Source organism: Heloderma suspectum, chromosome 10 (assembly GCF_057233095.1).
Source record: "Heloderma suspectum isolate Gila_16-S chromosome 10, 16-S_ref, whole genome shotgun sequence".
Lineage (NCBI taxonomy): Eukaryota > Metazoa > Chordata > Lepidosauria > Squamata > Helodermatidae > Heloderma > Heloderma suspectum.
The window spans coordinates 13,287,531-13,312,941 of record NC_139467.1 but is presented as its reverse complement, the minus strand read 5'-3'; the positions used below and the strand labels follow the sequence as shown (position 1 = coordinate 13,312,941).

The window sequence follows — 25,411 nt, the reverse complement described above, 5'->3', positions numbered from 1 at the left end:
GAAATACCCTCTGCTCTTCCCCAGTAGCATATTGGACACCTTCCGACCTGAGGGGCTCATCTTCCGGCGTCATCTCTTTTAGCCTTGTGATACGTTCCATGGGGTTTTCTTGGCAAGAATACTGGAGTGGGTTGCCATTTCCTTCTCCAGTGGACCACATTTTGTCAGAACTCTCTGCCATGACCTGTCCGTCTTGGGTGGCCCTGCACGGCATAGCTTATGGCTTCACTGAGTTACGCAAGCCCCTTCGCCACAACAAGGCAGTGATCCATGAAGGGGCATTTACTTTTAGTATTTGTGTATTTGTGGTCTCAGGATTGGGGGGGGGATAGATTTATTTATGTATGTATTGCATTTATATCCCACCTTTTTTCCTCTTGCAAGGAACCCAAGGCGGCTTACATTATCCTCACAACAACAACCCTGTGAGGTAGGTTGTGCTGAGAGATGTAGAACAATGTGTTGTGACTGCTTTGTTTTGGGATAAGGGAATGACAGCAATAAAACAGATGTTAGTGACAGAAAAGAATAATTATTTTTTTTATCCCCCCTCCCCTTGTTCCTTCCAGCTATCCAAACTTAATACTTTGTGAGCCATTTAGAAACAGAGATGGATACCAATGGAAGTTCTGTAAGATGACTTGCAGCTATGGGATGAGGCAGGGCATAAATACAATAAGCAGATTAAAATAAACAAATTATGGACTTGATTCCCCCCTTCCAATGATTATTAGCAGGATGAAGCCATATCTTGAATATACTAGTGCAGTAAGGCCCAGCATCGTTCTAGGAGTTAAAGATAAAACCCTAGAACAAGCAGTTTGAGGTAAAATGGGTAGAGCTGAGCTGAAATTTCTCAGAAGGGATTTTTCTGAGAAACGTTCTCAGAATTTTCTGTTTCTCCCCCCTCCCCCCGCTAGAATATTGGCCAAATATTCTCCACCATTTTGTCTGGGGCAGCTGCCATCCCCCCCCCCCCCAGTGAAGCTGGGGGGAGGTTTCTCCAAGACAATGGAAGGAGAAGCGAATGGAGGACTACCTGGATTTTTTCCAGGAATTGGCTTTGGTGCACTTTGGTCCGTGCAGGGCTCCTCCAGTGAGTACACCGCACCGGTGTAAGTCGCTTCACAAAACATTCTTCCGAGTTGGGGGGTGGGGGATTGGAGTAAACATCATCAGACTGGCAGGGGCTGCTCAATGAATAAGAGAGTCTCCCCCACCCTTCCAGGTTTTCCCTTCTCCTTCCGCTGATACTCCCGTAATGCGATCGATCGAAGCTTAGCACTAGTTAATTCCTTGCACCAGCAAAGCAAACAGTAAAGAAACACAACTGCAGATCCTTTGTTACTCAATAAAATCCTGGGAGGTTTCCTCCCATGAAATGGCCTTGCAAAAAATCAATCTCTTTCTTTCTCCCCCCGCCCCCATTAATTACATCCTTTCAACAAAGCAAACAGAAAAGACACACAGCATGGATATTTATGGAACAAGCGTCATTGACCACAATGGGAGTTGCTTCTGAGAAGACGCCTGTTTCCCCAAGCTATGCCCGATTCTGCCAATTTCTTTCCCCCCCTTCCCCTCTAAAAGCCCTATCTCACTTTGTCACTAAGCGTGCATTTGTCCAGCAACACGTACACCCCCTATCTCGCTATGCCATTATCACGCATTTGCTCTATTGCACAATTGTGTGATAGAGCAAATGCGTGATAGAGGCTTAGTGAGATGGAAGAAATCATCCATCGTGAAAGGAAGTTCTTAAACAAATCACACCTACAAAAGGGTTTTGAATGTCACTGTGTCACTATCACGCATTTGCCCAGCAATACCTATACCCCCCATCTCATTATTTCGCATTTGCCAGCTATTCCTGTACCCCCTATCTCACTGTCTCACACTATCATAAAATAGTGTGATAATGAGATAGCTAGATAGTGAGATAGGGGGTATAGGTATTGCTGGACAAATGCACAATAGTGAGAGAGTGAGATGGGGGTGTACGTATTGCGGACAAAAGCGCTATTTTGCTTTAATGCTTTACTTTTTTTAAAAAAAAGTTACCAACTGCCTGGAGCATACCTATGCTTTTGAGGGGATAGCCACCAGAATTTAGTGGTAGGCAAGGTGAAGTAAATACCACGAGGTAGCTCAGCACTATGACAGCCAGCCGTGAAATGGTGGAAACATTGGGGAAACACCCCTTGACGGGGGTCAGTGAAGTCACAGCCAGGTGAAAGATGCACCCCTGGGCAGGGCTATCATGCTGGAGTAAATGAGGAGGGTGGTGCACATGACATCATGTATACCTAACAACCTCCAAATGCAGCCAGCTCAAAGTAAATAGCTCGTGGAGACACCCCCTAGGTCTTGGCATTGTGGAAGATACAAAATGGTGGCCAAACTGCCAACCCAGTTGCCAGTGTGCTGCTTGCAGCAGAAGCAAAACATAAACCTTGGGGGGCGGGGAGGTAAATCCACTCCCCAGACAACTGTTGGAGAAACCCCTGGACAATACTGGTTGAAATGGACCTCCCCATTTCACTGCCCATGAACAGGGTGGAGAATTTTGGGAGGTCATTTTTGCTGAATGCAGTCTTGGTGACAGAGCCTTCAACAGGCTGCTCTACAGTGCCAAAACTGTAATGAAAACGCAACTCACTGGGACATGACCCCACAGAAAAATGGGAAATGGCTGCCAGAAGGCCCTTTCTGTGGGGAAAAAAAAGCAAGCTGGCTTTTAGACAGGGAAGCATTCCTTTTTTCCCCCATGGTCTCTTTGCATTCCATGAGTTGAACTCAAAGCTCTCTGCTTCCTTGCCAAGAGCAAGAGAGGGATTTGGGAAAACAAAAAGTGGGTGTGTTCCCTGGTGCACAAAGGGACTCCTTGAGGCATTCAATAGACAAAGAGAATCAGCTATCAAGGTTACTCAGGGGCTGCCCAGGAGCCTGAGTGCCTCTCATCTAATGCCACAAGCCCAATGCCAGGTATTTACTTGCTCACTCTTACGTAAGTGGCCCGGCTTATAACTTCCACCAGGTCTGCTTGTCGCCTCAGAAGCTACAGCTCCCAGGAGATCTTGCCTCCCACCACTACGATGACTCTGGTCAACCTCTGCCTTCTCCTGGCTGCTTTTTTGGCTGGAGGTGAGTCCATATCAATCTTTTATGGGCAATTCTGTTTTCCCTATCCAAGAGAGATACTAGGGTTAAGGCGGGGGGGGGGGGATGTTGTAGTTGGGATCCAGAGACCAGTCCAGGCTGCTTGCTTATATGGTGGGTATATTGCAGCCTTCCCCAACATGGTGTCCTCTAGAGAAGAACATAATAATGCCCATGCTGGATCCGACCAAGGGTCCATCTCATCCTGCATTCCATTCGCTCAGTGGCCAACCAGCTGCCTGTGGGAGACCTACAAGTAGGATATGAGTGCAATAGCACCCAGTCATGTTGCCTAGCAACTGGTATACAGAGGTAGCTGATACTGGAGGTAGCATATGGCCATCAGGACTAGTAGCCACCGATAGTCTTCTCCTCCTTGAATTTTTCTAACCCCTTTTTAAAGCCTTCCAAATGGGTGGCCATCACTACATCTTGTGGTAGCGAATTCCACAGTTTAACCATGCGCTGTGTGTGAAGAAGGACTTCCTTTTATATGAATCTCCCACCAACAGCTTCATGGGAGGGCCCCAGGTTCTAGTATTATGAAACAGCTAGAAAAATGTCTCCCTATCCACGTTCTCCACATCGTACATAATTTTGTACACCTCTGCCACGCCTCACCTTCTTTTCAAAGTTAAACAGTCCCAGACGCTGTAACCTTTGCTCACTTGGGAGTTGCTCCAGCCTCTTAATCATTTTAGGGCGCAATCCTAGGGCCGCTAGACAGCGGCTAGACGGCCATAGGATTTTTCAGGTTTTGGGAACCGGCCTTGGAGCCCGCACTCCAAGGTCAGTTCCCAGACAACTGCCTCCCCACCCCACCACCTCGTAAGAGGCACGGCTTGTCCTGGGCTCCGCGCTTGTAAGAGCAGCACAGAGCAGGGGAAAAGGGGGCGTTCCTGGGGGCAGGGAGGGGCAGGGACAGTGGAAGCATCATTACAACGCTTCCTATTTGCCATCCTGACACCCCTGCCCCCCCCCCCGCTCCAAAGCGCTGTAGCTAGACAGCCAAAATTGGCTGTCTAGCCACTAATGCAGGGGGGCTGGAGCACCGAGAAGATCCCCTCCACCCACCCAGCATTGGATAGGCAGTCACATCCGAGTTCACCTATCCCCATAGGATTACTCCCTGCACTTTTTCCAACTCCATGGTATCCTTTTGGCTGGCTTGAGGATGCTGGGAGTTGTAGTCCAACACATCTGGAATGCACCAGTTTGGAGAAGGCTGGTGTATTGCATGGGGCCCTTTAATTGCAAGAGAAAATCTTCCTTGTTACAGATACTACCGGTTTCAGAGGCTGTTGACTCCAGGTTATTACCCTGGATCAACAACCCTCGTTTACAGGGGCAAGGAATTCCCATTTGGTTCAGCCAGCCCAACCATTTCTTCTCATGCTGCTACATCTCAGGTGAGCCAGAAGCCATTGTGTGTTGTTTGCAGGACAAAATCTTGCACTCTGCATGCCAGGGTTAACAGTCCTGCTATTCTTGTCTATCACTGTTATGCTCTACTTTGGTCTTCCCAGCGACATCTGGCTGGCCATTATTGGAGACAGAGAGCAGTATGCACACACTAACCAGAATGTACCCTCCAGATGATAGGCATGAAGGGGGAGTGTAAATGCTTGCATGTCCCCAGCATGCTTCCAGCATGACATATGACGTGGCCATATGTAAGGCTGCATGCTTGGTGTGCTCTTCCCTTCCTTTTTTTCAGGGGCAAAGATCATCCAACTTGGGCAGCTTTAAAAGGGGGGTAGATAAATTCGTGGAGGAGGAGAAGGCTATCAAGTGCTAGTAGTCATGACGGCTATATAATGCCTCCAGTGTCAGAGGCGGCATGCCTGTGTATGCCAGTTGCTGGGGGACATGAGCAACAGGATGCTATTTAGCTCATGTCCTGCTTGTAGACTTCCCGGGGGCCTCTGGTTTGCAACTATGGGAATAGAATGCTGACCTAGACACCTTTGGTCTAGCAGGGTTCCTCTTACGTGATTTATTTATTCATCTGCAACATTTATATACCACCCCACGTCTAAGCAGATTCCGGAGCGGTGAACAATAAAAGAGAAAAGGAATAAAGCACAATATTAAAAGTTTAAAAAACAAAACCAGAATACCAATAAAAACCGTGGCTGGTCAGTCGGGGAAGGCCTGTCGAAATAAAAATGTCTTCAGCAGGCTGCGGAAACAAAACAATGTTGGTGCCTCCCTGACATCCAGAGGCGGGGAGTTCCAATGAGAGGGAGCCACCACACTGAAGGCTCTACTCCAGGTGGATTCCAACTGGGCCATAGGTCCATGTGGAACCATCAGTAAAACCTCTTCTGATGACCTCAGTGACTGGGTAGGTTGGTAAGGGAGAAGGCACTCTCTCAAGTTGTTGTTGTTGTTATTTATTACATTTCTATACCACCCCATAGCTGAAGATCTCTGGGCGGTTTACAAAAGTTAAAACATTAAAATACAACACACAAGTTTAAAAGCCATTTACATAAAAGCATATACAAACAACATATAACTAAAAACAGCTTTGAACTAAAAAGCATTTAACCAAATAAATCCATCAATAAAACAACACAGCTTAAAACAACACAGCTTAAAACCAGTGTACAAGAGCCAGCAAAGGGAAGAAGAGTTCTCAAAAGGGAAGGCCTGCTGGAATAACAGAGTCATTAATTCCTGCTTAAAAACCTTCAAAGAGGTCAGCAGCAGGTGCATTTCAACTGGCAGGTTGTTCCACAACTGAGGGGCGGCAAAGGAGGAAAAGTTGTAGGCATGGTGGTGTTGCACAAGCAGTCACACTTCCCCAGCACGCCTACCACAGGCCAGTTCCAGTAACTGTGTGAACTGGCCCACGGGGCTGAATGAGATCTAGCAAGGCAACGATAACGATTGCACTGAAGTGATATGTACATGATGGAGAAAGCGCCTGTTTTTAACAAGACGTCTTATCCTTTAACTCACTTTAACCTCGGATTCACCCTGGTAAGGAGAGGTTGGATGTGCACCGGCAATGAAAGCAAATGGCAGAATGTGTCTAGCCCAGTTGATTTTAGATGAGATTTCGTTTTAAATTATTAACAAAGTAACTTAACGATGGATACAGAAAATAGGTTTGAGAAGATACAGTTAATTAATAGTAATAGAGGGTTAAAGGCAAACTTCTGTAGAAAGTTAATAAGACACAGAATTAATAAAGTTAATAAAAAATAATGGACAGAGCAATCATATATGCTACCTATGCAAAGAGGGTACGGTTATACATCCCTGCTACTCTAGGGGAATGGCTGCTGTATTCCTGCTTGCTATCACTAGGGGGCAGCAACAGTACAGGTCTTGTGATGTTTGTTTGTTTGATTGATTGATTGATTGATTGATTGATTGATTGCATTTCTATACCACCCAATAGCCAAAGCTCTGTCTGTTGGATCTGTCTGAAAGGGCATTAACTACATCCAACTAACCTCAGGTCAGGCGATGATGCCATCGGCTTGCACAAGGCCCTAAAGACCTCTGAACACGTCTCTTACACACTCTGTGACATTTCCCTCAGCCGTTGCACTGACCCGAACTATTCATATTTTCTGCATTAAAACATGTGCAGGTCATGCTCAGGCTTGATTACTGTAATCTGCTTTACATGGGGCTGTCCTTGAATACAGTCCAGAATCTATAACTGGTGCCAAATGCGGCAGCTAGAGTTCTGGTAGGAGCTAAGCATCACACCTATGCAGTTGACTCCAGGCCCAATTAAGAGTGCTGTTATTAGCTTTCAAAGCCCTAAAATGGTTTGGAATCAGATTATCTGAAGGAGTGCCTTCATTCATAGAAGCCTACCCAAGCTTTAAGATCAGGATCTGAGGCCCTGTTCACCACTGAAAGCTGTGAGATTGGAGAGTGGAAGGGACAGGGACTTTTCCGTGATGGCTTCAGCTCATCTTCCAGGTTAGGGAGGATGTGGCTACTACCAGGCAGACCTGACACCCACATACACCTTCATATGTAGAAATGTAGAACTCCAGTAAAATCCTTGTCTAATTTCATTCCCTTTCTCAGTCTCCTGCCTGATCTGTGAGACCTGTATCAGCCCCAGCGAAGGCTGCACTGGCTTGTCTCGTCCCTGTGGATCGAATGAAGACACCTGCCTTACGATGGTGGGAATGAACTCTTTGGGTGAGTGAAACAAAGATGAATCCACATGTCTTGTCTTGGCCCAGCAGCGGGAGAAAGGGAACCCAATTCCCATAGATTTCAAGCCTTTATGCAAGTGATCTTTTGCACATGGAAGGCGTATGTATTCCTTGGAGGTGCACCGTCCACAGATCTTCTCCCAAGGTTGCACACTTGTGGGTACACTGCATTTTCTAAGCATTGGAAGCGCGATATTTTGAACCTGGGAAAAAGATGATACTTTGAGAAAAGGGTCAGGTGTTCTAAATAAATATGGCACACTGTTTAAACTGCTTTATTGTTTTAGATTTTCTAATTGGTATTAGCTTGTTTAATGGTATTATAATAGCTTTAGCTGTTTAAATTATTTATTGTTTTATACTGTTTAAATTGATTTTATCTGTACACCACCCTGAGATCTTTTTTATTTTTTAAGTCAGTTTTATTGTGAATTTTAATAAAACAAACAGGAAATATAACAAAACAAAATAAAAAATAAAAATATAACAACATATTCTAAAATCCTCAGCTTCAAATATTACAATATTCTAGAAAGATAAAAAAGGAAGAAAAATGGGTTACACATAAACTTCGGTAAAAGCAGGCCAAATATCTACATACAAGTCCATTTGCAAGTTACGCCTATATACCACTCTTTCAAATGTTGGTAGCATTGTTAAGTCTTCAATCCATTGCATTATAGGCAGTGAGCTTTTACCCTTCCAGTATCGTAGTATCAGTGTTTTAGCAACCAAAAGGGCACAAAAGCTCCATTTACACTGACTATGTGTTACATTCCAAGAAGCAGGTAAAGTAATTTAAAAGAACATTTACATCAGTAAATATTAAAGAGCTTTCCAATACAAAATATATCAGTATAATAACTTCCTCCCCAAAGGCGGCAACCATTGGACATTTCCAAAACATATGAATAAGAGAAGCATTGACTGCATTACACCTCCAACAATTAGCCAAATTTGACAAACCTTTATTAAAAAGACGTTGTGGCGTCCAGTAGACCCGGAACAAAAGTTTTTGCTGAATAAGGTGTAACCGAAGATCCGTTGAAATACAGATGCCACGACGGTGGTGCATTGTTTAAACAAAATAGGATGTTCCAATTCCCTGTGCCATTCCTGCTGTAAACCACATGTATCATATTTATTCACTTATAATAAATATTTATAAACATGAATTGAAGGTCGATATATCTGATCAGCTTCAATGAGTATTTTCAGTAGGGAAGGAAATAGCAGGACCAAATCAAGCAGTAAAAGCAGCAGGACCAAATCAAGATACCAACAAATGTTTCAGTTGCAAGTACTGCCATTCCGCTGTAGCAGGCAAAACAAATTTATCTTGCAAAGTTGAAAATAACAAGAAATCATCATCAACCCCCACTAATTGATCCAGGGTAAAGATAATTTTATCTGTCTGGGTCCGCCACAAGAACATTCTCTTTCCAGTTCTTAAATTTGGATTTCCCCATAAAGTCAGTTTGGCATGGGAAAATGGGTCAAACTGTAACTGACATGACATTACACGCCACACTTCTCTAACTGCCAAGATTGTGGGAGGAGCTCTGTCTGCCTTAATATTGTTGTTGTTGTTCAGTTGTTCAGTCGTGTCCGACTCTTTGTGACCCCATGGACCATAGCACGCCAGGCCTTCCTGTCCTGCGCTCTCTCCCGGAGCGTGCTCAAGTTCATATTCATTGCATCCGTGATGCTATCTAGCCATCTCATCCTCTGCCGTCCCCTTCTCCTTTTGCCTTCAGTCTTTCCCAGCATCAGGGTCTTTTCCAGGGAGTTTTCTCTTCGCATTAGGTGGCCAAAATATTGGAGCTTCAGCTTCATTATCTGTCCTTCCAATGAGCACTCAGGGTTGATTTCCTTTAGGATGGACTGATTTGACCTCCTTGCAGTCCAGGGGACTCGTAAGAGTCTTCTCCAGCACCACAGCTCGAAAGCATCAATTCTTCGGCGCTCAGCCTTCCTTATAGTCCAGCTCTCACAGCCATACATTACTACTGGGAAAACCATAGCTTTGATTAGACGGACCTTTGTCGGCAAGGTGATGTCTCTGCTTCTTACTATGCTGTCTAGGTTTGCCATAGCTTTCCTCCCAAGGAGCAAGCGTCTTTTAATTTCATGGCTACAGTCACCGTCTGCGGTGATCTTGGAGCCCAAGAAAGTAAAATCTGTCACTGCTTCCATTTCTTCCCCTTCTATATGCCAGGAACTGATAGGGCCAGATGCCATTATCTTAGTTTTTTTAATGTTGAGTTTCAAACCAGCTTTTGCACTCTCCTCTTTCACCCTCAACAAGAGGCTCTTGAGATCCTCTTCGCTTTCTGCCATTAGGGTGGTATCGTCTGCATATCGGAGGTTGTTGATAATTCTCCCGGCAATCTTAATTCCGACCTGTGATTCATCCAACCCGGCATTTCTCATGATGTACTCTGCATATAAGTTAAATAAGCAGGGTGACAATATGCAGCCTTGTCGTACTCCTTTCCCAATTTTGAACCAATCGGTTGTTCCATGTCTGGTTCTTACTATTGCTTCTTGACCCTCGTACAGGTTTCTCAGGAGACAGGTAAGGTGGTCTGGTACTCCCATCACTTTAAGAATTTGCCACAGTTTGTTGTGATCCACACAATCAAAGGCTTTAGCGTAGTCAATGAAGCAGAAATAGATGTTTTTCTGGAATTCTCTTGCTTTCTCCATGATGCAGCGAATGTTGGCGATTTGATCTCTAGTTCCTCTGCCTCTCCTAACCCAGCTTGTACTTCCGGTAGTTCTCGGTTCGCATACTGCTGAAGCCTAGCTTGTAGGATTTTGAGCATCACCTTGCTGGCATGTGAAATGAGCGCAATTGTGCGGTAGTTTGAACACTCTTTGGCGTTGCCCTTCTTTGGAATTGGAATGTAAACTGACCTTTTCCAGTCTTGTGGCCACTGTTGAGTGTTCCAGATTTGTTGGCATATTGAATGCAGCACTTTAACAGCATCATCTTTTAGGATTTTAAATAGCTCGGCTGGAATACTGTCATCTCCGCTAGCTTTGTTGTTACTAATGCTTCCTAAGGCCCACTTGACTTCACTCTCTAGGATGTCCGGCTCAAGTTCAGTGACCACACTATCATGGCTATCAGGGACATTCAGATCTTTCCTGTATAGTTCTTCTGTGTATTCTTGCAACCTCTTCTTAATCTCATCTGCTTCTGTTAGGTCCCTGCCTTCTTTGTCCTTTATCATGCCCGTCTTTGCACAAAACGTTCCCTTGAGATCTCCAATTTTCTTGAAGAGATCTCTAGTCTTTCCCATTTTGTTGTTTTCCTCGATTTCTTTGCATTGTTCATTTAAGAAGGCCTTCTTGTCTCTCCTTGCTATTCTCTGGAACTCTGCATTCAGTCGGGTATATCTTCCCCATTCTCCCTTGCTTTTCGCTTCCCTTCTTTCGTGAGCTACTTGTAAAGCCTCATCAGACAGCCACTTGGCTTTCTTGTTTTTCTTTTTATAGAATCATAGAATCATAGAATAGTAGGGTTGGAAGGGGCCTACAAGGCCATCGAGTCCAACCCCCTGCTCAATGCAGGAATCCAAGTCAGAGCATCCCTGACAAATGGCTGTCCAGCCTCGTCTTAAAGGCCTCCAGTGTGGGAGAGCCCACCACCTCCCCAGGTAATTGGTTCCATTGCCGTATTGCTCTGACACTCAGGAAGTTTTTCCTGATGTTCAGCCGGAATCTGGCTTCCTGTAACTTGAGCCCATTATTCCGTGTCCTGCACTCTGGGTTGATCAAGAAGAGATCCTGGCCTTCTTCTCTGTGACAACCTTTCAAGTACTTGAAGAGTGCTATCATATCTCCCCTCAGTCTTCTCTTCTCAAGGCTAAACATGCCCAGTTCTTTCAGTCTCTCTTCATAGGGCTTTGTTTCCAGTCCCCTGATCATCTTTGTTGCCCTCCTTTGAACCCTCTCCAGCTTGTCTGCATCCTTCTTAAAGTGTGGTGCCCAGAACTGGACACAGTACTCCAGATGAGGCCTAACCAGCATTTTTCTTTGGGATGGATTTCGTTGCTGCCTCCTGAACAATGTTACGGACCTCCGTCCATAGTTCCTCAGGCACTCTGTCTATCAGGTCTAATCCCTGAAATCTATTCCTCACCTCCACTGTATATTCATCAGGGATATGATTTAGGTCATACCTGAACGGTTTAGTGGTTTTCCCGACGTTCTTCAATTTAAGCCGAAATTTTGCAAGAAGCAGCTCATGATCTGAGCCACAGTCAGCTCCAGGTCTTGTTTTTACTGACTGTATGGAGCTTCTCCATCTTTGGCTGCAAAGGACATAATCAATCTGATTTCGATATTGACCATCTGGTGACGTCCATGTGTAGAGTCTTCTCTTGTGCTGTTGGAAAAGAGTGTTTGCTATGATCAGCATGTTCTCTTGGCAAAACTCTATTAGCTTTTGTCCTGCTTCATTTTGTACACCAAGGCCATGCCTGCCTGTTATCCCGGTGATTTCTTGACTTCCTACTTTAGCATTCCAATCCCCTATGATGAAGAGGACATCTTTTTTTGGTGTTAGTTCTAGAAGGTGTTGTAGGTCTTCATAGAACCGATCAACCTCAGCTTCTTCGGCCTCAGTGGTTGGGGCATAGACTTGAATTACTGTGATGTTGAATGGTTTGCCTTAATATGCCGAGAACCTAACGCCATCCATTTAGAGAGAGGCTCCAAACAAGAAGATTCCAACACTGACCAAGGTGGAAAATCTAATATGAGTGGAAAAGACCAAAATTTAGTACAGGTCAGCAAATAGGCCCAATGGTACATAGCTAGATCTATAAAACCAAACCCTCCTTCATTAATTGAAAGTTGCATCCTTTTGAAAGATATTCTGGGCAGGATACAAATATTTTAAATAAATGACTGAAATGTTACCTCAAATTAGGGATGGCACTGGCGCCCAATTCCATCTGGGAATCCGGTGCCCCCCCCCCGCCGGCCTGCACCCCTGAGCCCCACTCGCCAAGCCTCTGCCCCCGTTCGACTCCTGCCCGCAAGCGATGAGCAGCCCACACTCACCCCAGTGGCCTCATCAAGCTCTGTGGCCATCATTTTTTAAAAAATAAAATAGCAACCGCAAAAATGTGCATATTTGCATATGCGCAAAAATGTGCATTTTCACGAATGCGCATATTTGTGTATGTGCAAAATGAGCATTTTTGCAAATGCATATATTCACGCATAAGCAAATATGCAGCGACCGGTGAGCAGGGGCAGGGGCTGGGTGGGCAGCCAGAGAACCTGAACCGGGGGGGGGGGGTTTAGCACATCCCTACCTCAGATTCAAAATGGCCTTCTCTTGCTGGTAGTGCTGAAAACGCTAGCAAATTCCTGTCCTTTGGAAAATGCCATTTCAAATCTGCCTCTCTGAACTGCTGTTTTCCTTCTCCAGGTGGTGGTGATACCATAGAGACCTTAAAGAGATGTATCGCTGCTGATGGCTGCTATCCCGGTTCCATCAGCATCACCACCAATGGTGGGCTACACCTACAGAGCATTTCCAGCTGCTGCCAGGAGGACAACTGCAACCGCTGGGAGCTGAATTGTACGGAACAATCTATGTCTCTCCTTTGAGCCCCTTGAGCCACCACTCCAGAAATTGTATACCCCACTCTTCACTTCCTCATGTTTTTCTCTAACTTTGCATATCCAGTTTGAGCAGCAGATGGGCCCAACATTGCTCAAAACCTCCTCGAAGCTCTGAAACAGGGGTACGGAACCTCTGGTCCACCTAGGGCCCCAATCTGGGGCTCCCTAGATGGCCACGCTCCCTTCCCCTTTCGTCCAACCACTAATCATTTGATGGTTTCCCAGTTCCCCCTGGGAAGTCCCCCACCCCCCATTCTAAAAGGTTCGCATGCCTCTCCTAAGGTTTACTTACTGGCACCAAGGACGAAACACTATGCATGTCTACAGACAAAAGTCCTACAACTCCCAGCATTCCCCAGCCAGCTCTGCAACCAGCAGAGCTGGCTGGGGAATGCTGGGAGTTGTAGGACTTTTGTCTTTCTAAACATGTATAGGATTGTGCCCTAAAAGGTTTAAGCTAAAATATGCTGGTATTTGGGGGATTTTGGCCCTGCCCCCTTTGCTTTTTGGCCCACCCTGCTTTGTCTTTGTCCCCACCCACCACTGGAATGCAGCCCCCGAGAGCTTCTGTGAAACAAAATTTGGCCCTTGGGCTGAAAGAGGGTGAACGCTCCTGCTGTTAAAAAAAAAAAAAAAATCTAGTCCCAGCTTCTTCACCAGCCTCCCTCAACCTGGTTCCTTCCAGATGTTTTGGACCCCAACTCCCAGCACTCCTAACTATTGGCCATGTTGGCTGGGACTGATGGCAGCTGAAGTCCAAAACATTTGGAGGGCACCAGGTTAGGGAAGGCTGTTCTAGCTGTTGATCCAGCAGTGTTCTTATGTATATGATTTATGACTCCCTCAGTCCCATGGGCTCAGAGTAGCTTACAGTAGTTTTCAAAATGTTAATGGTTCTGTCCCCAAGGGGCTCAGAGGGTAAGGAAAATCAAATTGTTTGGGGGACAAAGGAGGCCAAAGAAAATTACCCCCCCTCTGTGTGTGTGTGTGTGTGTGTGTGTGTACGTGTACGCACACCAGTCTGGGTTTTGAATGCTGATCACTTGACAAGCGATTGCCTGGAACTGCCCTTCAAGACAGTATGGGACCCAGGAATCGTGCAGCTCCCAGCATCCCCACTTCAACCACTAACAACCACTTCCCGCATTCCTCTTTCTGGTTCCCCATCAAAGGGCCACAGACAGGGATGTTGGAGAAATTTGCAGTGGAATCAAATGAGTCTGGATTTCTGTGAATCCCACCCCCAGATTCCTCAGCGGAAGGCTTTTCCTGAGTTGTATGGATTCTGCAGACTTGTGGACCTTTCTTTCTTTCTTTCTTTCTTTCTTTCTTTCTTTCTTTCTTTCTGGAATTTTGCACAAATTTAGTCATAGAAAAATAAGTAAACACACACAAAAAACACTGACCAAAAATCCGCATTTCCCCCATAGGGTAAAGTAGGGATGGCAGAAAATTCCTCCACGGACTCCAATGAGGCCAGATTCTTAGAATCCGTCCCCCCCCGAGTCTGTGGCGGAACGGATCACTCACCTCCACCACCCCGCGAAGTTCGCACCGGCCGGATCCTACCTGCTGCCGCTGGGTCTGGGTCCGGGTCTGTCTGCTGCCAGACTGCAGATGCAAATGGTGTCCGGCGTAGCGGACACCATTTGCTCCCCTTCTCTTTGCTGTGATAGGCTATGTAAATCTTTATGTAGCTAGGGGTGTATGAAACTCCACTTACCTAGCTCTGCCGGGTTCCGCAGGTGGGGGGAGGCGCTCCGTCCCTCCCCTTGGAATCCTCGACAGGGGGGGGAGGCACTCCATCCCTCCCCCCGGAATCCTGCCCGGCTGGCTCCGCTCCGCGGCCAAGCCACAGAGCCACCGGCCGGCTCCAGCCACCCACAGCCGGACATCCGACCGCTAGGCAGCCCTGCAGGGATGCAAATGGTGACTGTCGAAGCTGCCGCTATTTGCGTCCCTGTATTGCACCGTGATAGGCTATGTAAATATTTATGTAGCCTATCACGGCAGGGGGAAAAACCCCAGTGTACGCAAATGGCGATAGCCGCTAGGGATGTCAGAGAATTTCACCACGAATCTCGGGGAGGCCGAATGCCAGCGCATTTGGCCCCCTGAAATTGGTGGCGAAATGGTCTGCCCCCTCGCCTCCCCCCGGGACAGGACTTACCTTGTGCAAATGTCCCTGGCGGCGGCAGCTCCAGCGGCGGTTCGGCAGCCGTTCGGTGGCAGCGGCTGTGGCGGCCGGTCTTCCGACCGGCTGCCGCTGCCACCATTTCCAGTAAAAAAAAAGCAAAACAAAAAACGTGATAGGCTACGTAAACATTTACGTAGCCTATCATGGCTAGATTTTAAAAAAAATACCGTGACAGGCTACGTAAATGTTTACGTAGCCTATCACGGCTGAGTGAAAAAAAAACAAAACCCGCGTGTACGCAAATGGCGGCGCCCATGGGCATCGCCATTTGTGTACGCGCGGTTTTTTTTTTCACTCAGCCGTGATAGGCTACGTAAACATCTATGCAGCCTATCACGGCTGACTGCAGGGACGCAAACGGCGGCGGCTACGGCAGCCACCATTTGCGTCCCGGCCAGCAAGGATTCAAGGCAGGAGGGACGGGGTGCCTCCCCCCCAGCCAGAATTTCGGGGGGAGGGACGGAGCACCTCCCTCTCACCGCGAATCAAGTTTCGTGAAAGGTAAGGGACTTTCGTACATCCCTAGTAGCCGCCGCCATTTGCGTATGCTGGGTGTTTTTTCCCCTTGCCGTGTTAGGCTACGTAAATATTTATGTAGCCTATCACGGCAGAGGGAAAAACCCCAGCATACACAAATGGCGGTAGCCGTCGCCCACGTGCCTTTTGTGGGTTGGGGGGTGGGGGCTTCGTTCCGCGACGGTTTTTTGGGGGGCGAATGCACTGGCATTCGGCCTCACCGAGATCCGTCGCAGAATTCTCTGACATCCCTATATGTAGCCTATTGCGTGAAGGAACAGGGACGCAAATGGTGTATTTGCGTCCCTGTTCCTTCTCGCGATAGGCTATGTAAAGGCTTACGTAGCCTATCACAGCAAAGAGCAGGGACGCAAATGGCGTCCACTACACTGGATGCCATTTGCGTCTGCAATCCAGCAGCGGACGGACCTGGCTGGCGGCTCTGTGGACTTGCTGCAGAGCGGAGCCGGCCAGGGGGGATTCGGGGGGGGGGGGAGGAACAGATCACCTCCCCCCCTGCAGACCCCCCAGTGGACTTGGGTTGGTGGGTTTTGTACACCCCTAGGCTAAAGCATGAAAAACGTGCATTTGGCAGTGGGGTGTGGGTGTAGTTTGCACATTTTTGCAAGTGCGTATTAGTGCAAATGCACATTTGCACAAGTTCGGGAACTTGGGGAAAAAATCTGATTCCATCAATGAGCGGATGATGGAATGAAAGGCCCCTGACCATCTGCAAAATGAAGACAGAATAGATTATACAAAGTCAGCACATCCCTAGTCACAAGTCATGCTGGTCCATTCGAGCCCTAAACTTGGATTTAATCATGCCTTTGGCTACAGCTCCTCCTGCTAGTAGCGATTAGAAGACACCTTTGCTTGCTGTCAGTCCATGTAACTAATTAGGGATGTCAGAGAATTCCGTGATGGATCTCGGTGAGGCCGAATGCCAGTGCATTCGGCCCCCCGAAAACCGTCGCGGAACGAAGCCCCCACCCCCCAACCCACGAAAGGCACACGGGATGAAGTGCCTGCCGCCCCCGCCCCACAAAAGGCGCGCGAAACGGAGCACTTACCTGCTCCCGTCTGCGCTGCTGTGCGAATGGCGGCCATCCTGCGGCCACCATTCACGTCTTCCTCTTCAGCCGTGATAGGCTACATAAATACGTAGCCTATCACGGCTAACGCAGGGACGCCATTTGCGTCCCTGCGGAGGCCGTGATAGGCTACGTAAGTATTTACGTAGTCTATCACGGCGGGGGGAGGGGACCCCAGCATATACAAATGGCGGCAGCTACCGCCATTTGCATACACTGTTTTTTTTCCCCCCTGCCGTGATAGGCTATGTAAGTATTTACGTAGTATATCACGGCAAGGGGGAAAAAAAACCCAGTGTAAGCAAATGGCGGCGGCTACCACCATTTGCGTACGCTGGGGTTTTCCCCCTGCCATGATAGGCTATGTAAATTTTTACATAGCCTATCACAGCTCACTGCAGGGACGCAAATGAGGCGGCTACGACAGCCACCATTTGCATCCCTGCAGGGCTGCCCAGTGGCCGGATGTCCGGCTGTGGGGGGCCGGAGCCGGCCGGCGGCTCTGCGGCTTGGCCGCGGAGCTGGTTGGTCAGGATTCCGGGGGGAGGGATGGAGCGCCTCCCCCTGCAACGGAACCCGGCGGAGCCAGGTAAGCGGGGTTTCGTACACCCCTACAACTAATACCACAGCACTTCCCAAACATCTGATAACTGAAGTCTATCCACTTTCACCCACTGCTGTTTCTGTGTGAGTCACTGTTCTGAGCAAGGCACCTGATTGGAAGAAGTGACTCATGCAGAATCCTCATAGGCGGTCTCTTCTGTAGAGGGGTGTGGTTTTACCGCATCTTTGCACCAGGTGTGATTGGAAGGATGCAAGGATATAGCAGTCAATCATGCAGAGATGTACAGACAGGCATCTGCCTCTGTGGGTGGGTGCTTTGATTTCTATGTCATAGCACACAGTGTAAGAATTACTGTACCAAAGCCTCTGTGTGGCTTTCTCCACAGTGCCACCTATGAACCTCACTTCTAATGGATTTCAGTGCCCTGTTTGTTCTGCCTTTGGTTCTGATCACTGTGAGGGGACCGAGACTCTGAGCTGCACAGGAGTGGACAATCAGTGTTTCGCAGTGTCTGGGATGATGAACACAGGCAAGTTTCACCTGCCTAAGATATTTATTTCTGTACGACAACAACTACAATAGTCCTCTATCAGGTTATTCGTCTGCTTATGGATTTATAACCCGCAGAGTGTTAGGCGGCAGTATTGCAACTGAAACTCTCCCCACGACCTGAGTTCGATCCGAGCGGAAACTGAGTCCCAGATAGCCGGCTCAGGTCAACTCAGCCTTCCATCCTTCCGAGGTCAGTAAAATGAGTACCCAGCTTGCTGGGGGGAAAGGTAGTCACACGACTGGGGAAGGCAATGGCAAACCACCCCGCTATAGTCTGCCATGAAAATGCCAGCGTAAGCGGCGTCCCTCTAGGGGTCAGTAATGACCCGGTGCTTGCACAGGAGGAACCTTTCCTTTCCTTTCAGGGCACAGCTCTCCAAAAGCAGCTCAAAGAACTCAAAGAGCATAAAACAATTCAAATACATGTATACTAACAACATCTCCAATCTAAAAACAGCAGCAATTTAAAAACCCAATACACCATAATTCAACAAAAAGCAGACAGAAACAGAATTGTCTTCAGAGACAGTTTAAAGGCCAATAAATATGTACCTCTCTAGGGAAAGAAATCAATAGATGTGGGGTCATCACTGAAAAGTCCCTGGGTTGTTCACCCCTGAAATATATGATATTGCCCCTCTATTGCATACAGGGCTCTAAGGCTGGCCAATAGTGGTTTCCCTGAAGCTACTGGAGAGGGGAAATTTGAACCAGGGTCTTAATAACTTGGACCTAGGGATGTGTGAACCCACCCCTGTCCAGGTTCTCCAGGCGCTAGCCCTGCCCCCGCTCGCCAGTCGAGCAGCCCACACTCACCCTGGCAGCCTTGCTGAGCTCCACTGTCACCATTTTTTGAAAAATAAAATGGTGATCGCAAAAAAGCACAAATTTGCATATGCGCAAAATGTTCATTTCATATGTGCTTATGCGCATAAATGCGCATTTTTGCAGAAATGCGCATTTTCATGCTTATGCTCATTCACCCTTGCCTGGAATGTGGCCCTTGGGAACTCCTCCAAAACGGAATTCATCCTGCGAGCTGAAAGAGGTTCCACACCCCTGTTGTAACAACTACATTACATGATGCCCCGACAACCCCGACTGACGTCATTCTCTGCCCACAGGTGGTGCTCCCTCCCTATTCACAGCAAGAGGCTGCAGCACAGAGACTGCCTGTTCTCTGCCCCTGGGGATAGGCCTTTACACTGCAGGAGTCCTCTTTAAGCTTGACCAGCTTGCATGCAGCCCAGCGCCGAAGGCCAGCCATGCCTGAGGGGGAAGCTGGTTGAGGACCGAAAGCCCCATGAATGCCTGGCACTCACAGCTCTCCCTTTACACTGCTCTGCCGGCCCTGCAGAAGAAGAGCCGCTCTTTTCTCTCTCAGGCTTTTTGTCATATTCCCTTCAGGGAATGGCTTGAATAAACTGGCATGAAAAAAACAGGAGAAGTGCGTACATCATTTTCGACAGCGCTGCCTGTCAAGCCACAGGTAGCCTGGTCCAGGAAGCTGGCTTCTGAAACTTGCAAAGCAGTAGCAGCCAGCAGACTTCCTGCCTTTCTCTGATCAAATGGAGCAAAGCCAGGCTCCACTACAAAGGAAATGCAGGAAGCTGCTTTATACCAGGTCAGAATTGGTCCATCTAGCTCAGTATTATCTAAAAAAGGATGTTAAACGTTAGGCCCAGGGGCCATAGCTGGTCAACCTGCTGTTCCAATCTGGCCCTCCCCAGATGGCCACATACCCTCCCCTGGCCACTGAAAGGTTGGTTGGTTGGTTATTTATTTATTTATATTTATTTCATTCCTATACCACCCAATAGCCAAAGCTCTCTGGGCGGTTCCCAGAAAAATGGTTTCCTGGCTTTAAGCTAAAATATGCTGGTATTTGTGGCCCCACCCCTTTTGCCTTTGGCCTCGCCTACCACTGGAATATGGCCCCTGCAAGCTTCTTCAAAATAAAATTCAGGCCCTGGGCTGAAGATGTTCCAGCATCCCTGGTCTACAGTGTTGACTCTACCCTGATTGGCAGCAGCTCTCCAGGCTTTCAGGCAGGAGGGTGTTTTTGTTTTTTGGGTGTCCCCTGCGCGCCCCCCCCCCAAGCCTACCTGGAGTTTGTGGGGATTGAACCTCGGGTGTTTGCAAAGCAGGCACCCTACCACTAAGCTACAGACCTTCTCCAGTTGCTCGGGACAGACACTTACCAACTCACCAACAGCAGCTGGTATGGGGTGGGTGGCATTTCAGAAGAGGCCTCTACCCAAGTGGTGACTGAAGGGGAAAGGAGCTCTACATTTTTACTGGTTGGCACAGGTGCCATAACTGGAGGCAAGGTATGGCCATGCCAGCACTGTATGAGTAGAGCATTGGACTGGCCGGAAGCACCCACCATGGTCCATGCAGCCACGTCGAGCATTACTGCTTAGTCACCAGCCAGAACATAAACAGTCCTTACATCCTGCCCCACCCCACCCCACCCCACCCTGCCAAACTTCACAAATGAAATAAAGGCCATGCCTTTCCCTCGAGACTGCTGCATGTGCCAGAGTGATCCATGTTCCGTGGATCCGTGTTCCGTGTTTACCCAGGCTTGGATAAGATAAGATAAGATAAGATACGAAAGGAATCCCTCATGGTGTGGCAGGGTCAACCCTATCATTAGGCAGAGTGAGATGGCCACCTCAGGCGGCTGATTTCTTGATGCCAAGAAAGGGCAGCAGCCTCAGACAGTTGATATGGGTATCATGAAAGCATGTTGTTGTTGTTTGCCAGAGGAGGGGAAAGGTGTTCGTGGGTTTCTCTGGCTCAGGTGCCCAAATAACTTGGCTGGCCTTTGCTACTATGCATCTTCTGTGTCGGGGGTGCCATATTCAGAAGACAATTCCCTATCTCCCCTATTTGCCCAGTCCAAGTTCATTTTAAAGATAAAGAACCCTAAGAGGGAGCAGGCACAAAGATCACCTGGCCAGTCTTCTCTACTAGGGTGAGTCTTGCATGCACCCTTGCTGGACCACAAGTTGTGCAGGGCCATTCCAATCCGAATCGTGCTCTTTCAATTGTCCAGGCACTGGACAAAGGCACTGGTCAAAATCTGATTTTTAAAGTTGGCAACCCTTTCCAAGAGTTCTCTAAAAATCCCCCAAATAGCTGAGACCCAGTGCATGTGCTTGTAGCCAATGCAGACGAACCTTTGTTAGTTTTGTTGTTGTTCAGTCCTTCAGTTGTGTCCGACTCTTTGTGACCCCATGGACCATAGTACGCCAGGCCTTCCTGTCCTCTGCTCTCTCCCAGAGTGTGCTCAAGTCCATATTCATTGCATCAGTGATGCTATCTAGCCATCTCATCCTCTGCCGTCCCCTTCTCCTTTTGCCTTCAATCTTTCCCAGCATCAGGGTCTTTTCCAGTGACTTTTCTCTTCGCATTAGGTGGCCAAAATATTTGAGCTTCAACTTCAGTATCTGTCCTTCCAATGAGCACTCAGGGTTGATTTCCTTTAGGATGGACTGATTTGACCTCCTTGCAGTCCAGGGGACTCGTAAGAGTCTTCTCCAGCACCACAGTTCGAAAGCATCAATTCTTCGGCGCTCAGCCTTCCTTATAGTCCAGTTCTCACATCCATACGTTGCTACTGGGAAAACCATAGCTTTGATTTTACAAACCTTTGTCGGCAAGGTGATGTCTCTGCTTCTTACTATGCTGTCTAGGTTTGCTATAGCTTTCCACCCAAGGAGCAAGCGTCTTTTAATTTCATGGCTACAGCAAATTAGGTACTTCAAGGTATTTGCCTTTCCCTTGGGGTCAAAGATCTGTTTCTTTGAAGGCTAGATAATGCAGAGACAAATCAGTACTTTTCTATCCATCATGCATTTGAGTTGAAAACAGCTAACAAAATATATTAAAACATCAAAGCATATTAAAGCAGAAAACAATCGAACTAAATCATTATGTCCTGGTGTTTCCAGCTGCAGGGCAGCTTGTGCTACCAGTCAAAAGGTATGGTGCAACTATTTCACCTCTTCTTCCTTAATAGATTATTCTGGCAAGAAAAAAGACAGAAAAAGCAGTGAGAAAACACAGGACAGCTACAGCTGGAAGATAATGATGTCTGGACTGCATGTAAAACTCTGTGACTGAGGCAGGGCCATTGCACAATAAAAGCCTCATCTGGAAGTAGCAACATAGCAAAACAAAAGCGAACACAGCAAAATTGTCCCGAACAAGACCTTGATGGAAGATGGTTGGCAGAAACAATACTAGAAAAAGCCTACCTTAGCAAAGCTGTTTTCACTTGTCATTTAAATGCACAAACATTTTGCTTGCCACACCTGCCAGGGCAATGGGTTTGGTAGACCAGGGATGATGCACGCACTTTGGGCTCTGGCCTTCCATGCTACTGCCTTTAGCTGTGCCCACCACTGACATGCAGCCCTTGATGATTACCTGTGAGACAATGCAGCCCTCAACAGAAAAAAAGTTGCCCACCCTTGTACTTAATCATGAGCAGAGCCGAATCCAGGAGCATTCCCAAACTGCATGCTCATCCCCTTCTGGGGGAATACAGCCCCTTCCATAACAAGTTGAACAGCTCTAGTTGTGAGTTCCTAGCCACAGCAGCTCCTGACAGTGGCTTGCCTAAGGCCATATAGTCTGTTGGCCGAGCTAAGATTTTAACTGGGGACTTCCTGACGTATGCCTCGTTCTTACATAATAGGAAGCCACCGCAGACTGAGTCAGGACCTCGGTCCATTTAGCTCAGTATTGCCTACACCAACTGGCAGCAGCTCTCAGGGTTACCTTTCAGCCCTACGTGGAGATGCCAGTGATTGAACTTGGGGACCTTTTGCGTGCAATACGCATGCTCTACCATTGAGCTACGGCCCTTCTTGTAGGCTATGCTAGCTCCTTCCTGACATGACAGCCTATGAAGGAACACCCTTCAGGACATTCCAGTGCTGCTGCCACCACAATGTCAGGGAGCATACTGCCTTTCTTCCCTTTCTTCATACTTTGAGACTTGAATCTATGGAACTCCCCACCACAAGGCTGTCTCATATATATATATATATATATATATATATATATATATATTAACCGTAACACCCCTACTACCAAAACAAACATTTTGCATCTTATATACCTGGTAACTGAGGCATAGGCATGGGATTTGCAAGATGAACAAAACCAAAAGGTGTTGTAAGGAAATTATATATACAAGGGAAAAGAGATATTTTTCAAATAATAGGATGGGAATGCTTGAATGAACTTAAATTAAATATCATTGGATACCAAATCTAGTAGGAAAGTCTTCCCTGGTAATAAACTCTGTAGCTTTCCCCTCAGATCAGATTTCCTCAAATTCCACCCCAGCCAATCCCTCACAACCAGGAACATATGTTGTATGGCTGTCTTCCTCTGCTTTCAGCTTGTCTTACTGCCTCTGGCTTCTGGTAAATGATAGTAGGGATGGCAGGGAAATCCGCCACAGACTCCAATGAGGCCGGATTCTTTGGAATCCGGCCCCTCAGAGTCCGTGGCGGAACGGACTGCCCCCCCGCCACCCCCCAAAATCCCCCCGGGATGGAACCTACCTGGTGGCGGCTGGTCAGGGTCGCCATCTTCGTTCCGCAACTATCTGCTGCTGCCAGGCTGCTGAACAAAATGGCATCCGGTGTAGTGATGCCATTTGCGTCCCTGCCGTTGGCCGTGACTGGCTACGTAAATATTTACATAGCCCATCATGGCAAAGAGCAGGGATGCAAATGGCGCAGTGGACGCCATTTGTGTCCCTGCCGCTGGCCGTGATTGGCTACGTAAATATTTACATAGCCCATCATGGCAAAGAGCAGGGATGCAAATGGCGTAGTGGACGCCATTTGCGTCCCTGCCATTGGCCGTGATTGGCTACGTAAATATTTACATAGCCAATCACGGACTCCCCGCAGAGTGGAGCCGACTGGGGAGGATTCCGGGGGGAGGACCGGATCGCCTCGCCCTGCTTGCAGACCCCCCCACAGACCCCAGGTAAGGGGATCCATACATCCCTAGATGATACTGTTTTAGGGATCACTTACTGAAGTTCCCTCCGGTCAAACCTCTAACTGACCCCCCTTGTACTGGGCTCGGCTGCCTGCCTGAAGTTCCACCTACTCCTGACTGCGGATGACCCACAACCATTAACTCTAAGTCTCTGTCACCAGCTGACTCTAACTCTCCGTAGTGGTCTCTAACAGACTCCTCACTGACTTTTAAAGAATCTCCTGGCTAATAGGGATGTACAAAACACTTACCTGGTTTCGTCCAGGGACATCCAGAGTGGGGGGGAGGCGCTCCGTCCCTCCCCCTGAAATCCTCGACGGGGGGGAGGTGATCCGTTCCTCCCCCCCGGAATCCTGCCCGGCTAGCTCCACTCCACAGCCAGGCCGCGGAGCCACTGGCCAGGCCAACCCGCAGCGGGGCCTCCAGCCACTGCCGGGCTGCTGCAGATGCAAATGGCATCCTGAGTCCCTACTGTAGGGGATGGCTTCTGTAGGGGATGCCATTTGCGTCCCTACGCTAGCCTGTGATAGACTACATAAATATTATCCTCACAGAATTGGGGCTTCTGTAGGGGACGCCATTTGCGTTCCCTTTTTAGCCGTCATAGGCTACGTTTACGTTTTCTCCATGATAGGCTATGTAAATATTTACGTAGCCTACGATGGCTAAAAAGGGAACGCAAATGGCGTCCCCTACAGAAGCCCCAATTCTGCGAGGATAAGGCCTTCATTAAAAAACACACACATCCAGAACGGGGGATAGGAGGGGGTAAAACAATCTCATTTGAAGGGATAGAACAACCCCCTGCTCAGTGCAGGAAGCCTGATTCCCAGGCGGGTTGCCCATCCAACTACTGACCGGGATCGACCCTGCTTAGCATCAGAGATTAGACAAGCGCGTGCAGGAAAACAGCAGGAAAACAGCACAGCGCTCGAGTGTGAACCGAGCTTGCGCATTCGATGAAGCACTGCAACGGGGAAAATGGGTGGGTGTGGATAATCACGTTTTAATGCGAGAGAGTTTAACCCGATGGGACACTGAATTCATTGCGATGGCGGAAGCAATGTAGATCGGACCCCAAACATAAGCAAACAGGTGAAAGCTGGTTCAGACAGGTGAGATCACATACCTGCTAACCGATTTCATTTCCTGGCTGCCTGCAAAAGGTGATCCTTTCTCCACATTCACAGTAGCAGGCTATGGGGCAGACACTGCCTGCTCTTTCCCTGTCAGTATGGGTCTTTTCTTTGCAGATATGGCCTTTGCCCCCAACAAGATCACATGCAACCCATCCCTAAATGCAGCACGGGCTGGCAGAAGCTGGCAGCACTTTCTGAAGATGAGCTTTTCCTGCTTTTGCATGTTTGGTGTGATCCAGGAAGAGGATTCAGTCATGGAAAGGCATCATGAGGCTTCCACCTCCCCAGGACCCAGTTGTCCAAAAAGATCCTGGGGG

At 47.9% G+C, this 25,411-nt stretch overlaps 1 protein-coding gene across 1 annotated transcript; it reads left to right on the top strand.

Annotated features, from left to right (window-relative positions):
* The first annotated feature begins 2,886 nt into the window (after window positions 1-2,886).
* On the top strand, window positions 2,887-19,355 carry LOC146337728 (phospholipase A2 inhibitor and Ly6/PLAUR domain-containing protein-like). The gene is made up of 5 exons (XM_084815180.1): window positions 2,887-3,144; window positions 7,219-7,335; window positions 12,802-12,954; window positions 17,756-17,899; window positions 19,047-19,355. The coding sequence occupies exons 1-5, from the start codon at window positions 3,096-3,098 to the stop codon at window positions 19,193-19,195; spliced, it is 612 nt and encodes a 203-aa protein (XP_084671306.1). The 5' UTR covers window positions 2,887-3,095; the 3' UTR covers window positions 19,196-19,355.
* Window positions 19,356-25,411: the final 6,056 nt, after the last annotated feature.

Bases quoted from the DNA above. Each gene is read 5' to 3' on its own strand.
- LOC146337728 (XM_084815180.1), top strand. From the start codon at position 3,096: ATGACTCTGGTCAACCTCTGCCTTCTCCTGGCTGCTTTTTTGGCTGGA. The intron at 3,145-7,218 runs GTGAGTCCATAT...TCCCTTTCTCAG, and splicing joins GGCTGCTTTTTTGGCTGGAG to TCTCCTGCCTGATCTGTGAG. The intron at 17,900-19,046 runs GCAAGTTTCACC...CTCTGCCCACAG, and splicing joins GTCTGGGATGATGAACACAG to GTGGTGCTCCCTCCCTATTC.